The sequence below is a fragment of the Pholis gunnellus genome (genome assembly GCF_910591455.1).
Source record: "Pholis gunnellus genome assembly, chromosome: 14".
Classification (NCBI taxonomy): Eukaryota; Metazoa; Chordata; class Actinopteri; order Perciformes; family Pholidae; genus Pholis; species Pholis gunnellus.
In genome coordinates this window covers 20763986-20782944 of record NC_136541.1, presented here as the reverse complement: position 1 = coordinate 20782944, position 18959 = coordinate 20763986, and the positions used below count along the sequence as shown (strand labels likewise).

Here is an 18959-nt window from a genome sequence, read left to right as displayed (position 1 = left end):
CACCCCTCCCCTTTTCCCTTTAGTCATTTCAATGGTAACTTCTAATCTAATCTAATTCATTTCCTATTGTTTTGAGTTGGCCTAATTCAGACAACTTTAGTAGTTGACCTTTTTGTAAACACCCCCAGGTGTATGTCAACTTACTAACATCCAAACTTTTGGTGGTTACTAAAGATAAGTATTTGGTCAAAAATAGTGATATTTCATTTCCTCCATAGTGCCCAGTCCTAAATAAGTTTTCATTAAATTGATTTTCTTGAAGCGAAGGTCAATCCAATGTCTCAGATGACAACTTTGAAGCAACGGACCACATCATACTGATGCTAGTGAACAGAGGGTTTGTTGATCGTATTCCATATTTCTACCCAGTCTCAAAACATGATAGCTTGTCGGTTCACTAACTGAACGAAGCTGATGGTGACGTTAATGCTACCGTGCCCGTCTGAAATGTGTTTTCATTGGAATCTCATGTGATGTAGATGGGTCTTAATATCATATCAGTCCCTCCTTAGGTTCCCCATTGTGCTCCTCAGTTTGACAGAGTCGTGATCACGTTGTCCTCTGAAAATGAAGGAACTCCAGTGCTCGCTGTGAGCATGTGTTTGTGTGTACCGTTTCTCCTAGCTGCAAGTATGTGTGCATGTTCAGGAGTGCGAGTTCAGAGCCATTGTGTCAGCCATTGCAGTATCCAGCGGCAGCCATGTTGGTTCCTGCACAGTCCTGCTCGGTGGCCCGTGACGGTGACTCCCATCCATCCGATCGGCGGATGTTTGGTGTCACATGGCGATGAAATGGCGCGGGCCTGGTTACAGGCCGGTCTTATAGAAAATCGCTGCCACAACATGACCGAACTACCAATGGCTCTGTCTTCAGTGCTTTTCAGGTTCCCAGTTTGGTAGTCTCTCCAGTAAGGCCTTATGGTCCACTCCAACACTGGCCACCAGTCCTCCTTTGTTGAGCGGCGTTCCACTGTAGTCGATGTCCTCTCCCTTTAGCGTCGTCATGTGGCCACCTACAATCATGGAGTTTATAGGTCATTGGTTCAGTGCACTTCCCCCATTAAACATCCATTTAAGAGATGAAAACGACACATTCGTTAACATAACAATACAATAGGGCTTAGTTTGTAGGCCTGTAACCGTAATTACTTCTGTTGGATGATATATACACACTCCCAGAAATAAAATATTAGTCATTTTTAAGACCATTTTTATGCCACTGATATAATGATAATATAATAGCATGACAATGCAAGTGCACCAGTTCAAAGAGCAATGAACTTTTAATTATTGAGAATATTCAGAAACTGGAATATTAAAATAACTTAAATAAATAAAATTAAACCACACAACCAAAACAATAAATAAAATGGACTCTGTTAACAAAAATGTGTCTGCGCAATGTCCAAGTCTTCTAATGGTCAGGAAAATCCTGCTGTGTATTCTGGCATCAGGTCGGCTGAAAAGATCGAGGTCATGTCCAAATATCGTAAGGTAGGTCGATAATGTAAAAATGATCGAGGTCATGTCCAAATATGGTACAATAAGTCCCTAGTGCAAGACAGGCCTTTTAGTATGTGATCTCCTTTCAAGTTGAAGTGATATCCTGCTCTTTATGTGTGGTGCAAGGTATCTCATTTTCATAGGTAACATAAATGCTGCACAAGCACTTAGCAGAGTGAAGTCGGTGAGGCTCAGATGGAAAATCGTCACGTACTTTCATCCACCAATCTGGATTTACCAACATTCGGATCAGAATGTGCTGAAACGTAGTCCACTAAACAAAAAGGGTTCCAGTAATATTTGTATGAAATGTATTTAAAAAATAAATTACCCAGTGCATTCAGTAGTGCTGCACCAGCGCAAATGTCCCATTTCTTAATAAAAGTGACGTGGATGTAAACGTCTGCCTGGTCCATAGAACCTGTTTCACTGGAAGGCATCGCCAGAAGTGACAGGACCTTATATCCTGAGACAGAAAGAGACAGAGTGAGCGAGACAGAGAGACACGTGTTCCATCTAGGAGTCCCAGCGAGCCATAATACTAGTGCATCTGAGTGGATTGCAGACTTTCCTACAGTTATTAATAAAACCAGTGTTTGACAAAAATGTATTGTAGAAAAAAATATCAACTGTAAGAAAAGCGCTGAGATACTGTGGACCAGCCAAATGTATCTTATACATAGCCTGTAGAAGCCCATAGCTACATGTGAGTTGCAACATTTAGCAAGCTAATGAAAAAAAAAAAAAGACATAAAAATAATAACAATCAAATTGACAGTATTGTTTTTAACAGTTAAGAAAAATAAGCAATCTAAGCGTTAATTTGCACATCTCCCTGTGGGTCGTTTCTACTTGAAATCATAGTGATCATAGATATCTCCTTTGAGCTTCGTCTGCACATGCAGTACTTTAAAAAATAATAATAATTCTGTTCTCACCTGCTCCACCTGCTCCTATGATCATTGTGCCGTTTCCAAAAGCATCCTGAACAAAGCTTTTTACTTTTCCAGAGTGGGAACGTGATACGATCGCCTTCGGAGGGCTGACACTGTAGGACGGACGGGGTCTCATATTTGACCCCTGACCTACAAACGCCCAGGCTGAGGGGGGGGTTAGACAGGGGGAAGAAGAAGTTCAATACATGTTATTTTGTTGACCATCGTCTTAACTATTACGGCTCTAGAATGCAAATTTGACAGGTTCTTCCCCTAAATGGCATGGAGGGAGCATGCGTAACACACACACACAAGTAAAGTTGTGGGGACACACACACACACACACACACACACACACACACACACACACACACACACACACACACACACACACACACACACTTACCAGTGAAATCAGTGAACGGCTGGTGTATGACCCCGATGACTGGTTTACCATCTACGGCCACGCACACCATTGTGGTCACATACTTCACCAGATTCTCTACGGGGAGAGAGATGAGCAGATAAAGAGAGTGGGAGTTGAGAGGAAAGATGGAGAGATAGATAGGAGAGACAGCCGGAGGACACGGGAGAGAAGAGAGGTGGAAAGAGGTAACAGGATCATGGAGTGACGAAGGACAAAGATGGATGAATAGAGGAGACCAGATACAGAGGTAAGTGTCAGCGTGTCTCTCACAAGCCGAAAAATCCATATTTGTGCAGATGTGTGTCTTGTAAACCTTTTTGTTCTTATTAATAACAAAAAGACTGCAGTGGTGTTTGAAAGAACACATTTAATTCATGTTTCACGTACACGTTAACTAGGCCGACAGTGGACACTGCCCCTCTTCATTGTAATTATGCACATTCCATTAACATGATGTAGATCCAGGATGTCCAGCTGGACCTGATGCCAGGGAAGCCTCACGTGTGATAACAGAAACAGAGACCACTGTTCTCTCTCAGTGCACTCCTCAAAAAGGAGCTACACTACTCTTACAACACAACGCTGGCCTGCCAGAACTTCCTGTGATTGGTCAGAAAGTCCGAACCATCCACAAAAAGGAGTTCACACTAGAAACAAAGCAAACCCGACAGAGACCGCCTCTTTTCATTCGACCAAGGTTCGGCTGTTTGGTTTCACACGTGTGATTTTTGTTCAGATCAAGCAGAAAAGTCCAAAAGTCCGGACTAACAAAGTAGGTGTGAAATGACCCTAAGATAGTGGTTCCTAACCCTGAGCACCAAAGGCCACTGAACATTTTCGACTGAGTCACACAGGCAGCCAACAGTTTTCTTTCTACCGAACTACACCCGCCAACTGCGTCAATGTACGCATCGATACTCGATATTGCTAGCACCACCGAGCTAGCTAACATTACAGCTCAGCCCGAGGAGAGACGCCATTAATGATTTCACTGTCAAAAGCCTGAGCCTCTCGTCCATGAGCAGATGCCCGCTTCCTTCTGCGTAGTGATATGGTAAGCAGGTGTACCTCGGCACAAAGAAAATGAAACTACTCACAACGAGGTCTGCGGATGTATCCCGAGTGACCGGGGTCATGATTTGTAGGCAGAAACGTTGCCGTTGAGATTTTCAAATGTATTTTTATGGCACTTTGAGCACCACAAGCAGAGAGAAGAAATACATCTCTACCGCCGATATCTCCAACACTCAACAACTCACACCGAATCTATCTAGATTGATAACTAGAACTACAGGGAAGAGGAGAAATGTGTTCTTTTATATGTTGGGGTGAACTGTCCCTTAAAAGAGGACTCTGCTACAAAAGGGCCATGAACGTTAGGTCAACTTCCCATAGATAATGGTCGAAAGAAAACACATACCCAAGACAAACAAGTGTGCCCACCAAACCTTATATAATAATTTATGATGTTTTTGAACCTCAACATTTTGCAATGTACCCTTCACTGTGAATCCCATGAGCTTGTTCTGCAAAGACAAACAATGCCCACCTGTGTATTCCTGAGTAGCATCCAGAGGGTCGATCCACACTGTGACGCTCTCAGCGGGGACGTCCTTGCCTCCCTCTATCTTGTCTAGTATGTCGGCAGGAATGTCCCGGTTCCAGGATGCAGCCTTGTCCACCATGTTGTCATGCTCCTCGCTGTTCACCTGAACACATGCAGGCACAAGTATGAGTCATGTGCCTTTGGCTTATGTTTAAATGAAGTTTCCCTAAAAAGGTCCTCCCCCAACATCACATCACATCACATCACATCAAAGCCTCGGTTCTGTGATTTACAGCCTGGTTGCTGGTTCATAATAGTCTCCAGTTTGTGATATTAACAGTCTAGACAAGTGGAACTGGTTATGTTTGAGATCTGCCAAACAACTACAGGTATTCTTTACCTTTACCATACGATTTGCGCTCACCGTGACATCAGGGAAGGTGTTGCTTATGAGGTTAAACATCTTTCTATGAGACTGCAGGTCTCCCATGGTCAGAAGCTCAGTGGCTCCCTCCTGCGTCTTGCCCTTAGACTTCTCCTGCAGGCCATTTTCATCGCGCACCTTCTTCACCTTGGGGGGGGGGGGGGGGACACTTTTAAGTTTGAGTAAGTCACCTATTCCTTAAGTAGACGGTAGGGTCAAAGAAGTGAGAAATTGTGTTTTTGAACGTCACCAACAGTCATCCAACAATGAACCGGTCAAACATGTGGGGGACAGCACACTCATCCTAAATCTGCACTGGAAAATCCTAAATATTATAAAGTATACTAAGCATGAGATTGGTCCCATAGGACCAGTCTCATGCTTAGTATACTGGTCCTACGGGTGATAAGGGACACCCTTAAAATATACAGGCTACTACTCCGTAAGGTGTGGAGCTAAAGAGGTCACGTCCTTGGTACTCTTATGACATTAGGTAAAAATAAAAGATTTAAAAATGTTTTTTGACAAATACAGATTTCAAAAGTAACTAACTTGCTAAGTATCCGTGGCTACTGTCAGATAATGTAATACTTCCAGCTAGGGGTGCAACGGTTCACAAAATTCTCGGTTCGGTACGTATTCAATATAGCAAAAAAGCAGAAATGCCAAATCCTCGCTGATGAGACTGTCAAGGGGGCGTGTCTGAAGAACATGGCTCTTCATCTCCATTCAGTAGTGAGGTAATGTGTCGTTAGTCAGGTAGCTTTGTGTAGTCCGTGACGTCCGGCCGTCTGTTGTCCGAGAAAGAGCGGGTGCTTTGGACATTTGATTCTCTGTTTGGGCTTTTCTTTTCTTTTACTAAGCAGGAATTGTGGTCTGGCGAAGGAGTAGTGTCACAGGGCTCAATAGCATTAAGCATGATAGTACAGCCTGGGTTTCCACTCCAGAGTAGGGTGTCATATCCACGGCTGTAAATTGAACAATCGCCGTGGAGGTTGTCAGAGACACTGACACACGACTTGGAGATATTCAGTTACATTATGATTCTGTCTCCTCTCCCCCTCTCTCACCCACCTAGTCCCACCCTTTCAAAATAAAAGCCCCATGTCGTAACTGTATCTTAACATGAAGCTCAGAATGAGGTTCATGTTAAGAAATGTTAAGTTCAAGTCTTTCCATCAATGTAATTTCCAAAAGGTATGTGTGTGTGTGTGTGTGTGTGTGTGTGTGTGTGTGTGTGTGTGTGTGTGTGTGTGTGTGTGTGTGTATCTCATATACTGTATATATATATATATATATATATATATATTGTATACTGAAATGGGAGCGTTAGATCCCATCATTTCCAAAGGCTTCTCAAACAAATCTATCTTGTATCTCAAATACAGAAATGCCGGGAGCGATTTGTGGACTGTCCATCATGAATACAAGAATCAATCCAAGAGTATGAATCTAAAATGCAGAAAAGAGAGAAGCGATATCTCAATTGAACCTCAATGATACTACCGGTAATATTGGCATGTATATATATATTGCGACGTCTTCGGGCAGCCACACTGTCAAAATTTCCGCCGACATCATCTAGTAAACATATTGTTCGGTTTGTAATGCGTCCGAACCGGGAGCCTCGTACCGAACGGTTCCATACGAATAGTGTATTGTTACACCCCTACTTCCAGCTCAAAAGCCTGATCAAACAAAACCAAAAAACTATGTGTAATTGATCTTAGTTAAACATATATATTATAAAAGCCTACTCAACCTTTGTCCATTGAGCTGTGTAGTTAAATATGTCTTTTTACCTCTGTGCCACCGAGCACAGCAGCCTCCACAGAGACAGCCAGCAGGTCCCTCAGATCCACTTTGCTCCTCTGTCTGCAGAGACGAAGGGACACAAAAACAATGTTAGAAATTACTGGAAAAATTTATAACTTTTACCTGATGAAACTGTGTCAGCCATATCGGCTCTTGGAAAGTAAATGAGACGAAACTTATTTAACATTTCCCGCTGGTATTCTTTTTAGGTGATGCTGAAATGTGCTCATTCACTATTTCACAATGAGACAATTGCAGAGACTAATCTAATATTTTCCAGATGATTGTAATGCAGACACATTAAATTCTGTACTTTAACAAATATATATAGGTTCAAGAAGCAGGTGCTTGATTGAACATGATATTAACATGAACTGTAGTTACATCTCTCATACAAGGGACTGGACACTGTTTCTAACGTTACCTGCAGTGAGAGAAAACGTTATATCATCATCGTGTATGGAAATGAGAGAGAGAGGAGTCCGACCTGAAAGCAGCCCAGCGGTTGGAGATGACCCCCGCGTACAGGTGGTAGATGACGCCGACTCCAAGGAGGCAGAACATCGCCACGCCGAGCGGAGACAGCCGGATACCCATCGGAGCCATTGTCCGTTGAAGCTTTTTGATGGATAATATGACTCACAACACCGAACCAGCACAGCAGTGCTCTCAAAATGACAGACCGGAGGGCTATAGCGCTAAGCTAACGTTGGCTGACGTGGCTGTCAACGAATGCAGCTAACGAGCTGCTTCACACCTGGCGTTCACGTTCCTGATTAACACGTCGACTGTCATGTAGCGAACAGCTGGAGCTGTCAAAGAACCAACACACGGGCTAATTTAGATTAGCTGTCTGCCCGTTTAGCAACGTCCGACGTCTGTCTGACGAAATTCCCCGAATAACCGAGCGTCGTTTCTGTCTGTAACGACATTCAGTTAGTGGGACAGCTTGACTGCGCTCCGTATTCTCCGTTAACTCGCTGGTGTCGAGGGCCAAGCCGAACAATCGCACCTCTGTTCGGTCATCTCTCCTCTCGTTACGTACACAGCTAAGAGGTCACGAGTGGCCCGCTTCTCTTCCGGGTTATCGCTGGTGTCGTCATCATTTTTTTTGTTTTGTATTCATTAATCTTTATACCTACTATTTACTATTTGCCTATTTACAACGAATATTGAATTAAGAGCAGAAGAAGCTATTACATGGGGATACAAATATATGTAGCTTGCCTTTTCTAAAGTTACCGTACTTATTATAAATATTATTTCTTTTCTTTTCTTTATTTAAAATTGCATCATAAGGAATGTAAACAGCAGCAACAAAAAAAACACACACACACACACACACACACACACACACACACACACACACACACACACACGTGTATATACAGTATTTATATACACATATATATTTAGATAGATAGATAGATAAGATCTATAGATAAGATAGATAGATGGATAGATATGGAGATCAACATCTTGATCTTCACTCGTGCACCTTCTTCCACATCGGTCACAGTACAGCAACAAAGTTCTACACAATGGAAAAAGAATATATTGACAATGAGGGATGCATGGCCGGAGCAAATCCTCCTCTTTATGAAATGACTGCAGTGTAAACAGGATAAGTATAAACTAACTATCTGAGTGTTTATTGTGTGGCTCTACTCTCTCAGATCCGGTTCAACCTCTCTGTGCAGTCAGAGGACTTCATGAACTTCCACTTATTGTTAGTTATTGCTGTTTTTATGCACCTCTTATGCTGCACTACAAAAACAGTTTTTTAAAGAGATGAATCAAACTGACTATACTGAACTGAACACAGTAAATTTGCATCAGTCTGTTCATTTAAACTGTATGGTCTTGTTGTATTAGCTTTTTGCAAAGACTTGCACTGATATGTTAACATATGTGAGGCACATGCAAACCCACAGTATCACACCCAAAGCTTCTTTTAAGTTTGTTTATCCTGGATGTCATAGAACTTTCCAGAAAATCAGAACATTGTGTTTTTATTAGGGCCAGAGCCACCGACAACGTCGGGCCAGCGAAGGCCCTATTGAAATTGTAAGGGTTTTTATTCTTATGATTAGGGCCCGAGCCACCGACAACGTCGGGCCAGCGAAGGCCCTATTGAGATTGTAGGGGTTATTCTTATTATTAGGGCCCGAGCCACCGACAACGTTGGGCCAGCGAAGGCCCTATTGAAATTGTAAGGGGTATTATTATTAGGGCCCGAGCCACCGACAACGTCGGGCCAGCGAAGGCCCTATTGAAATTGTAAGGATTCTTATTAGGGCCCGAGCACCGACGTAGTCGGAGCGGAGGACCTATTGTATTCGTAATGTTTATTAGGGACCGAGCACCGACGTAGTCGGAGCGGAGGACCTATTGTAATCGTAATGTTTGTTATTAGGGCCCGAGCACCGACGTAGTCGGAGCGGAGGACCTATTGTTTTTAAGTCATAGCGCCACCTACTGGCACAAGGAAATGACAAGTTTTATACTTTGATGTACTTCGACTAGGAAGTTGCCCAGATCACTCTCAAATATGGTAAGGTAATTTGTAAGACAATGATGATGCTTCATCATGAATATTGTGAGTTGTCGTTAAACGCTGTTGCCGTGGCAACGCGTCATTCGCCATGAAAAATAAAGCTTATGTTTCTGTGGCTTAGGATGCTCATCAAGCCTTGGAACTTTGCACAGGTGTCATAGGTGATGGAAATAAATATTTCATATGGCTTTTTGGCTTGACACTTTCAAATTGCCTCGATAGCGCCCCCTACAAATATTCAAAAACACAGCGCCAGCTCTACGTTTGACCTACATGTATGAAATTTGGTAGGCACATGTATCACATGAAGACTTAAAAAAAGTATCTTGGGACCATGCTCTAAAATTAACGGGAAGTCGGCCATTTTGATTTTTGTGTGAATTTTCCCCCAACAGGAAGACAGAGTTATGTGACACACTGAATTGGATTTACACAATGTTGTCTATACTTGATATAGAGCAACATAATGCATTGTTGCGCGTGTTCTCTAGCGCCACATAGTGGATACAGGAACTGGTGAAATATTTGCACTACATAATTTCCAGTGTCACAAGCATTAAAAATACGTCTTAACTTGTGGGCTCGCTGTCTGATGCTCGCAGATATTTATGGCCGCTTCTGCTGGCATCCCGCCAGTACCCCCGACGTGCGGGAGGATGCGAGGGCCCGTACATCGCTGCTTGCAGCTTTAATTAGGGCCCGAGCACCGACAACGTCGGGTCCGCGAGGTCCCTATTGTATCTGTAGGAATTATTAGGGCCCGAGCACCGACGTAGTCGGAGCGGAGGACCTATTGTAATCGTAATGTTTATTATTAGGGCCCGAGCACCGACGTAGTCGGAGCGGAGGACCTATTGTAATCGTAATGTTTATTATTATTAGGGCCCGAGCACCGACGTAGTCGGAGCGGAGGACCTATTGTAATCGCTATGTTTATTAGGGCCCGAGCACCGACGTAGTCGGAGCGGAGGACCTATTGTAATCGTAATGTTTATTATTATTAGGGCCCGAGCACCGACGTAGTCGGAGCGGAGGACCTATTGTAATCGTAATGTTTATTAGGGCCCGAGCACCGACGTAGTCGGAGCGGACGACCTATTGTAATCGTAATGTTTATTAGGGCCCGAGCACCGACGTAGTCGGAGCGGAGGACCTATTGTAATCGTAATGTTTATTAGGGCCCGAGCACCGACATAGTCGGAGCGGAGGACCTATTGTAATCGTAATGTTTATTAGGGCCCGAGCACCGACGTAGTCGGAGCGGAGGACCTATTGTAATCGTAATGTTTATTATTAGGGCCCGAGCACCGACGTAGTCGGAGCGGAGGACCTATTGTAATCGTAATGTTTATTATTATTAGGGCCCGAGCACCGACGTAGTCGGAGCGGAGGACCTATTGTAATCGCTATGTTTATTAGGGCCCGAGCACCGACGTAGTCGGAGCGGAGGACCTATTGTAATCGTAATGTTTATTATTATTAGGGCCCGAGCACCGACGTAGTCGGAGCGGAGGACCTATTGTAATCGTAATTAGGGCCCGAGCACCGACGTAGTCGGAGCGGAGGACCTATTGTAATCGTAATGTTTATTAGGGCCCGAGCACCGACATAGTCGGAGCGGAGGACCTATTGTAATCGTAATGTTTATTAGGGCCCGAGCACCGACGTAGTCGGAGCGGACGACCTATTGTAATCGTAATGTTTATTAGGGCCCGAGCACCGACGTAGTCGGAGCGGAGGACCTATTGTAATCGCTATGTTTATTATTATTATTCTTATTTTACACTTATTAGTGCTAAAAAGAGGTGCTTGGTTTCACCTAGCTGTATGAAATTTGGTAGGTATGTAGAACGTGATGGGGCGTACAAAAAATCCTCTTGGAATTTTTCACTAAACCAAACAGGAAGTCGGCCATTTTGAAGTGTATGACGTTTTTGGACCGTTTCAAGGCATCATACTTTAACGAACTTCTCCTAGAGATTGAACCCGATCGACATCAGACTTGGTCAGTATGCTCTTGAGACCTTGACAGTGAAATGTTACTCAAAGATCAAAAAGTTATCGTACTATGTATCCGTGGCGTGGCGGCAAAAAAACACCATTCGCCACGAAAAAGGAAGTTGTTGTAACTCGGCCGTACATTGTCTAATCTGCTCCAAATCTCTCATATGTCATAACATCCTGACTGAGAACACATCTATATGACAATTTTGAATCATAGTAAGAGCGCCACCTATTGGTAACTGGAAGTTGTACGTTTTGTACTTTGACATCCTGCTCCTCACAGATTAATCAGATCCCTCTCAAATGTTGGCAGGAAAGCCTTAAGAGCATAAAAAATGAAAAGTGCATCTTTAGGCAGTAAATTGCTGAAAACTGCAGATATTGATGAAAACATCATGAAGCTGTGAAATACACTGTCCTGAGGCACTTTTTTGAAGAAAATCTTTAAAACTATGTATACTTTCACAAAATCCACGTTTGGACTCCTCTCAGCCTGAAACGTCTTTTGAGGGCATAAAAAATGAAAAATGCATCTTTAGGCAGTAAGGTGCTGAAAACAGCAGATATTGATGAAAATGTCATGAAACTGTGAAATACACAGTCCTGATCGACTTTATTTAAGAAAATCTTTGAAACTATGTATACTTTCACAAAATCCACTTTTGGCCTCCTTTCAGCCTGAAACGTCTTTTGAGGGCATAAAAAATGAAAAATGCATCTTTAGGCAGTGAGGTGCTGAAAACAGCAGATATTGATGAAAATGTGATGAAACTGTGAAATACACAGTCCTGATCGACTTTATTTAAGAAAATCTTTAAAACTATGTATACTTTCACAAAATCCACGTTTGGCCCTCTCTCAGCCTGAAACGTGTTTTAAGAGCATAAAAAATGAAAAGTGCATCTTTAGGCAGCAAGTTGTTGAAAACTGCAGATATTGATGAAAACATCATGAAGCTGTGAAATACACTGTCCTGAGGCACTTTTTTGAAGAAAATCTTTAAAACTATGTATACTTTCACAAAATCCACGTTTGGCCCTCTCTCAGCCTGAAACGTGTTTTAAGAGCATAAAAAATGAAAAGTGCATCTTTAGGCAGTAAATTGCTGAAAACTGCAGATATTGATGAAAACATCATGAAGCTGTGAAATACACTGTCCTGAGGCACTTTTTTGAAGAAAATCTTTAAAACTATGTATACTTTCACAAAATCCAAGTGTGGCCCTCTCTCAGCCTGAAACGTCTTTTGAGGGCATAAAAAATCAAAAATGCATCTTGAGGCAGTAAGGTGCTGAAAACAGCAGATATTGATGAAAATGTCATGAAACTGTGAAATACACAGTCCTGATCGACTTTATTTAAGAAAATCTTTGAAACTATGTATACTTTCACAAAATCCACTTTTGGCCTCCTTTCAGCCTGAAACGTCTTTTGAGGGCATACAAAATGAAAAATGCATCTTTAGGCAGTAAGGTGCTGAAAACAGCAGATATTGATGAAAATGTCATGAAACTGTGAAATACACAGTCCTGATCGACTTTATTTAAGAAAATCTTTAAAACTATGTATACTTTCACAAAATCCACGTTTGGCCTCCTCTCAGCCTGAAACGTCTTTTGAGGGCATAAAAAATGAAAAATGCATCTTTAGGCAGTAAGGTGCTGAAAACAGCAGATATTGATGAAAATGTCATGAAACTGTGAAATACACAGTCCTGATCGACTTTATTTAAGAAAATCTTTGAAACTATGTATACTTTCACAAAATCCACTTTTGGCCTCCTTTCAGCCTGAAACGTCTTTTGAGGGCATAAAAAATGTAAAATGCATCTTTAGGCAGTAAGGTGCTGAAAACAGCAGATATTGATGAAAATGTGATGAAACTGTGAAATACACAGTCCTGATCGACTTTATTTAAGAAAATCTTTAAAACTATGTATACTTTCACACAATCCACGTTTGGCCTCCTCTCAGCCTGAAACATGTTTTAAGAGCAAGACAAGATGAGAAACAGTTTGATGAAGTGAGTGAGTGCGACAGACAGAGAGACAGTTAGATGGAGTGAGTGAGTGAGAAAGGCAGACAGTTAGGTGGAGTGAGTGAGTCAGACAGGCAGACGTTAGTTAGACCGTTAGGTCATTTGGACTGATCGAGTGAGTGAGACAGGCAGAGAGACAGTTAGATGGAGTGAGTGAGTGAGTGAGACAGGCATAAAGACAGTTTTATGTACTGAGTGAGTGAGACAGAGAGATAGACACAGAGACAGGCAGACAGTTAGGTGGAGTGAGTGAGAGAGTCAAATATAACTGTCGCATATGTGATGAGTGAGACAGGCAGAAAGACAGTCATTTGTACTGAGTAATTGAGTGAATTATAACTGTCACATATGTGATGAGTGAGACAGGCAAACAGACAGTCATTTGTACTGAGTGAGTGAAATATAACTGTCACATATGTGATGAGTGAGTGCATGAGACAGGCAGACAGACAGTTATATTTACTGAGTGAGTGAGTCAAATACAACTGTCACATATGTGATGAGTGAGACAGGCAGACAGACAGTCATTTGTACTGAGTGAGTGAGTGAAATACAACTGTCACACATGTGATGAGTGAGACAGGCAGACAGACAGTCATTTGTACTGAGTGAGTGAGTGAAATACAACTGTCACATATGTGATGAGTGAGACAGGCAGACAGACTGTCATTTGTACTGAGTGAGTGCGTGAGACAGGCAGACAGTTAGGTGGAGTGAGTGAGTGAGACAGGCAGACATACGGTCATTTGTACTGAGTGAGTTAGACAGGCAGACAGTTAGGTGGAGTGAGTTTGTGAAATATAACTGTCACATATGTGATGAGTGAGACAGGCAGACTGTCATTTGTACTGAGTGAGTGAGTGAGACAGGCAGACAGTTAGATGGAGTGAGTGAGTGAGTGAGACAGGCATAAAGACAGTTTTATGTACTGAGTGAGTGAGACAGAGGGATAGACACAGAGACAGCAAGACAGTTAGGTGGAGTGAGTGAATGAGACAGGCAGGTTATATATACTGAGTGAGTGAGGGAAATATAACTGTCACATATGTGATGAGTGAGACAGGCAGACAGACAGTCATTTGTACTGAATGAGTGAGGGAAATACAACTGTCAAATATGTGATGAGTGAGACAGGCAGACAGTTAGATGGAGTAAGTGAGTGAGACAAATATAACTGTCGCACATGTGATGAGTGAGACAGGCAGACAGACATATTTGTGTCTGATCGAGTGATTGAGACAGGCTGAGAGACACTTAGATGGCGTGACTGAGTGAATGAAATATAACTGTCACATATGTGATGAGTGAGTGCGTGAGACAGGCAGACAGACAGTTATTTGTACTGTTGAGAGCGTGAGACAGGCAGACGGACAGTTATATGTACTGAGTGAGTGAGTGAAATAAAACTGTCACATATGTGATGAGTGAGACAGGCAGACAGACTGTCATTTGTACTGAGTGAGTGCGTGAGACAGGCAGACAGTTAGGTGGAGTGATTGAGTGAGACACGCAGACAGTTATAAGTACTGAGTGAGTGAGTGAAATATAACTGTCACATGTGATGAGTGAGACAGGCAGACAGACTGTCATTTGTACTGAGTGAGTGAGTGAGACAGGCAGACAGACAGTCATTTGTACTGAGTGAGTGAAATATAACTGTCACATATGTGATGAGTGAGTGCGTGAGACAGGCAGACAGACAGTTATGTGTACTGAGTGAGTGCTTGAGACAAGCAGACAGACAGTTATATGTACTGAGTGAGTGAGTCAAATACAACTGTCACATATGTGATGAGTGAGACAGGCAGACACAGTCATTTGTACTGAGTGAGTGAGTGAAATACAACTGTCACATATGTGATGAGTGAGACAGGCAGACAGACAGTCATTTGTACTGAGTGAGTGAGTGAAATACAACTGTCACATATGTGATGAGTGAGACAGGCAGACAGACTGTCATTTGTACTGAGTGAGTGCGTGAGACAGGCAGACAGTTAGGTGGAGTGAGTGAGTGAGACAGGCAGACATACGGTCATTTGTACTGAGTGAGTTAGACAGGCAGACAGTTAGGTGGAGTGAGTTTGTGAAATATAACTGTCACATATGTGTTGAGTGAGACAGGCAGACTGTCATTTGTACTGAGTGAGTGAGTGAGACAGGCAGACAGTTAGATGGAGTGAGTGAGTGAGACAGGCATAAAGACAGTTTTATGTACTGAGTGAGTGAGACAGAGAGATAGACACAGAGACAGCCAGACAGTTAGGTGGAGTGAGTGAATGAGACAGGCAGGTTATATATACTGAGTGAGTGAGGGAAATATAACTGTCACATATGTGATGAGTGAGACAGGCAGACAGACAGTCATTTGTACTGAATGAGTGAGGGAAATACAACTGTCAAATATGTGATGAGTGAGACAGGCAGACAGTTAGATGGAGTAAGTGAGTGAGACAAATATAACTGTCGCACATGTGATGAGTGAGACAGGCAGACAGACATATTTGTGTCTGATCGAGTGATTGAGACAGGCTGAGAGACACTTAGATGGCGTGAGTGAGTGAATGAAATATAACTGTCACATATGTGATGAGTGAGTGCGTGAGACAGGCAGACAGACAGTTATTTGTACTGTTGAGAGCGTGAGACAGGCAGACGGACAGTTATATGTACTGAGTGAGTGAGTGAAATACAACTGTCACATATGTGATGAGTGAGACAGGCAGACAGACTGTCATTTGTACTGAGTGAGTGCGTGAGACAGGCAGACAGTTAGGTGGAGTGATTGAGTGAGACACGCAGACAGTTATAAGTACTGAGTGAGTGAGTGAAATATAACTGTCACATGTGATGAGTGAGACAGGCAGACAGACTGTCATTTGTACTGAGTGAGTGAGTGAGACAGGCAGACAGACAGTCATTTGTACTGAGTGAGTGAAATATAACTGTCACATATGTGATGAGTGAGTGCGTGAGACAGGCAGACAGACAGTTATTTGTACTGAGTGAGTGCTTGAGACAAGCAGACAGACAGTTATATGTACTGAGTGAGTGAGTCAAATACAACTGTCACATATGTGATGAGTGAGACAGGCAGACATAGTCATTTGTACTGAGTGAGTGAGTGAAATACAACTGTCACATATGTGATGAGTGAGACAGGCAGACAGACAGTCATTTGTGCTGAGTGAGTGAGTGAAATACAACTGTCACATATGTGATGAGTGAGACAGGCAGACAGACTGTCATTTGTACTGAGTGAGTGCGTGAGACAGGCAGACAGTTAGGTGGAGTGAGTGAGTGAGACAGGCAGACATACGGTCATTTGTACTGAGTGAGTTAGACAGGCAGACAGTTAGGTGGAGTGAGTTTGTGAAATATAACTGTCACATATGTGATGAGTGAGACAGGCAGACTGTCATTTGTACTGAGTGAGTGAGACAGGCAGACAGTTAGGTGGAGTGAGTGAGTGAGACAGGCAGACAGATGGTCATTTGTACTGATCGAGTGAGTGAGACACGCAGAGAGACAGTTAGATGGAGTGAGTGAGTGAGACAGGCAGACTGTCATTTGTACTGAGTGAGTGAGTGAGTGAGACAGGCAGACAGTTAGGTGGAGTGAGTGAGTGAGACTGGCAGACAGACAGTCATTTGTACTGAGTGAGCAAAATATAACTGTCACATTTGTGATGTGTGAGACAGGCAGACAGTTAGAGGAGTGAGTAAGTGAGTGAGACAGGCAGACAGACAATTTTATGTACTGAGTGAGTGAGACAGAGAGATAGACACAGAGACAGGCAGACAGTTAGGTGGAGTGAGTGAGTGAGACAGGCAGACAGATCCGTGGTTTGGTCTTGAGTAACCAGGTCATGGGTTCTGAAGAGTTTTCAATGTATGTTTGAAGTCACACATACACTTAGCGGTGCTGATGCTCTTCCTCTGCCCAATACAGAGGTGCAGGGATGACTTCTTTATGAAGGCCAACCCCAGAAGTTAACATCGCACTAGTTCCCACAACAAAGAGCTAATTGGATTTTTCCATCTGATTTTTGATCATTAGTTCAGCAAGATCATTTTCACGAATGATCACCACTTCTTTTATTTTTTAACACAATGAGCAGCAGCAAAAAGCTTAACGCTGTAGGATCTGTAGTCTCATCTAGCCATTTGTTTAAGACACTTAAAAGCTTCAAAATGAATGAGAGGCGTGTCTACTGAGGTATTTATATCGTAGAACAAAACAAGAAATAGATTATTTCAGGAATTGAACCAAAAACCTGCTGACCCTTTGGCTTGCAGTGGATTTTGACTCAAAATGTTATTGATTATGACCATAAGTCATTTCACTAGATTACTGGAAAGTCACCTCAAAATGCATTGGAACACATTCATAATGTTGTCATATTTGAACTGTCATCAAATAAAATGACTCTATGACCATGTCAAATTGAAGGGAAAGTCACCTCAAAAAGCTCAGCAGCACATTTTGATTTCCTCATGTCTGAGCTGTCAAACTATCTGAAACAAACCTCATAAAGAAGTTGAAATATGGGCAAATCCATAATGGGTTCCAATCCATTTTGAGGTGACTTTCCAGTAATTCAATTTACAGTGAAACTACTTCTGGTCATAACCAGGACGGTTTTGAGCAGAAATCCATTGTGCTTCTCAACAAACCTATGGAAACGTTTTGTATCAAATTAGGACGTCACATATTAAATAAGACTTGTTTTGTATTATGTGTAGTATAATGTGAGACTTGATGGCCGTAGTGAGTATTAAAGGAATAGGTCAGGTGTTTTGTATTAAATATTCAAAATGACATTTTGGTACCTTACCCGCATGATTAGATGTGCATTGAGATCCACTGAAGATGAACAATTATTCTGCCTAAATATCATTGTGCTCTCAGTCCGCATCTCGTATCCCCACACCATTTATAGATTTCATTTTTTGTAATAAAAGCTTCCCCGACAGATTCACCGGGTCTGTAATAACAAACACTTTACACCCTTTGACCAACTAACAGTATCTTAACTGAGAACAAAGTTCTTCAAACACCATGTTCCACCCAAAACAGAAGGTCATTACAAGATAATCAATGAGTTTTACCCTTCCAATGAATCTTTCAGATTCAGGTTTCGGTTTTGAGAGTAAAGAGTTTATTTTGTGTAAAGGTGATATTGAAACAGCTTCTCTTTGTTGCATGCTCCAAAACCCAGTTATTCTGGGAAAAAATGATAGGAATGATTCACAGAAATACTGATCATAGTAGCATTTATTTTTAAGTGAAGAAAACAAATCGACCAATTTTAGCTGAATTCTTTATTCATAAGGCAAGTCTTCTGCATGTGCTCCTATGAAACTCAACTCTATATAGTCCTTGAAATGAATGAAATCCAAATATGCCAAACGGTTCTATACATTACAAGAACATTATCTGACACTAACAATCACTGAACAATACGTTTTTTCATTATTATGCATCTTTATCTTTTACTTGTTTTTTTTAGGATTTATTATGCTCATATAATCATTTTTTAAATTGTGTTATTGTGTGTGTGAGTGTGATAATGTGGTATCTGCTCAGTTAGATAACGTCATTGAAATGATTGCCTTATTGTTTGTAAATCCATCTTGTGAAGTGACGACACATTCTGGCGCTGACATGTTGCTACAGTAGAGCCGCAGCGCTGATGCGCTATTTGCTGCCATCT

General features: G+C 42.2%; 1 protein-coding gene across 1 annotated transcript; it reads right to left on the bottom strand.

The window, feature by feature from the left end:
• Nucleotides 1-31: 31 nt before the first annotated feature.
• bpnt2 (3'(2'), 5'-bisphosphate nucleotidase 2) lies at nt 32-7683 on the bottom strand. The gene is made up of 8 exons (XM_079173798.1): nt 7137-7683; nt 6637-6709; nt 4835-4981; nt 4414-4573; nt 2844-2939; nt 2441-2602; nt 1834-1968; nt 32-1012 (listed from the first exon to the last, which is right to left on the bottom strand). The coding sequence occupies exons 1-8, from the start codon at nt 7253-7255 to the stop codon at nt 870-872; spliced, it is 1035 nt and encodes a 344-aa protein (XP_079029924.1). The 5' UTR covers nt 7256-7683; the 3' UTR covers nt 32-869.
• Nucleotides 7684-18959: the final 11276 nt, after the last annotated feature.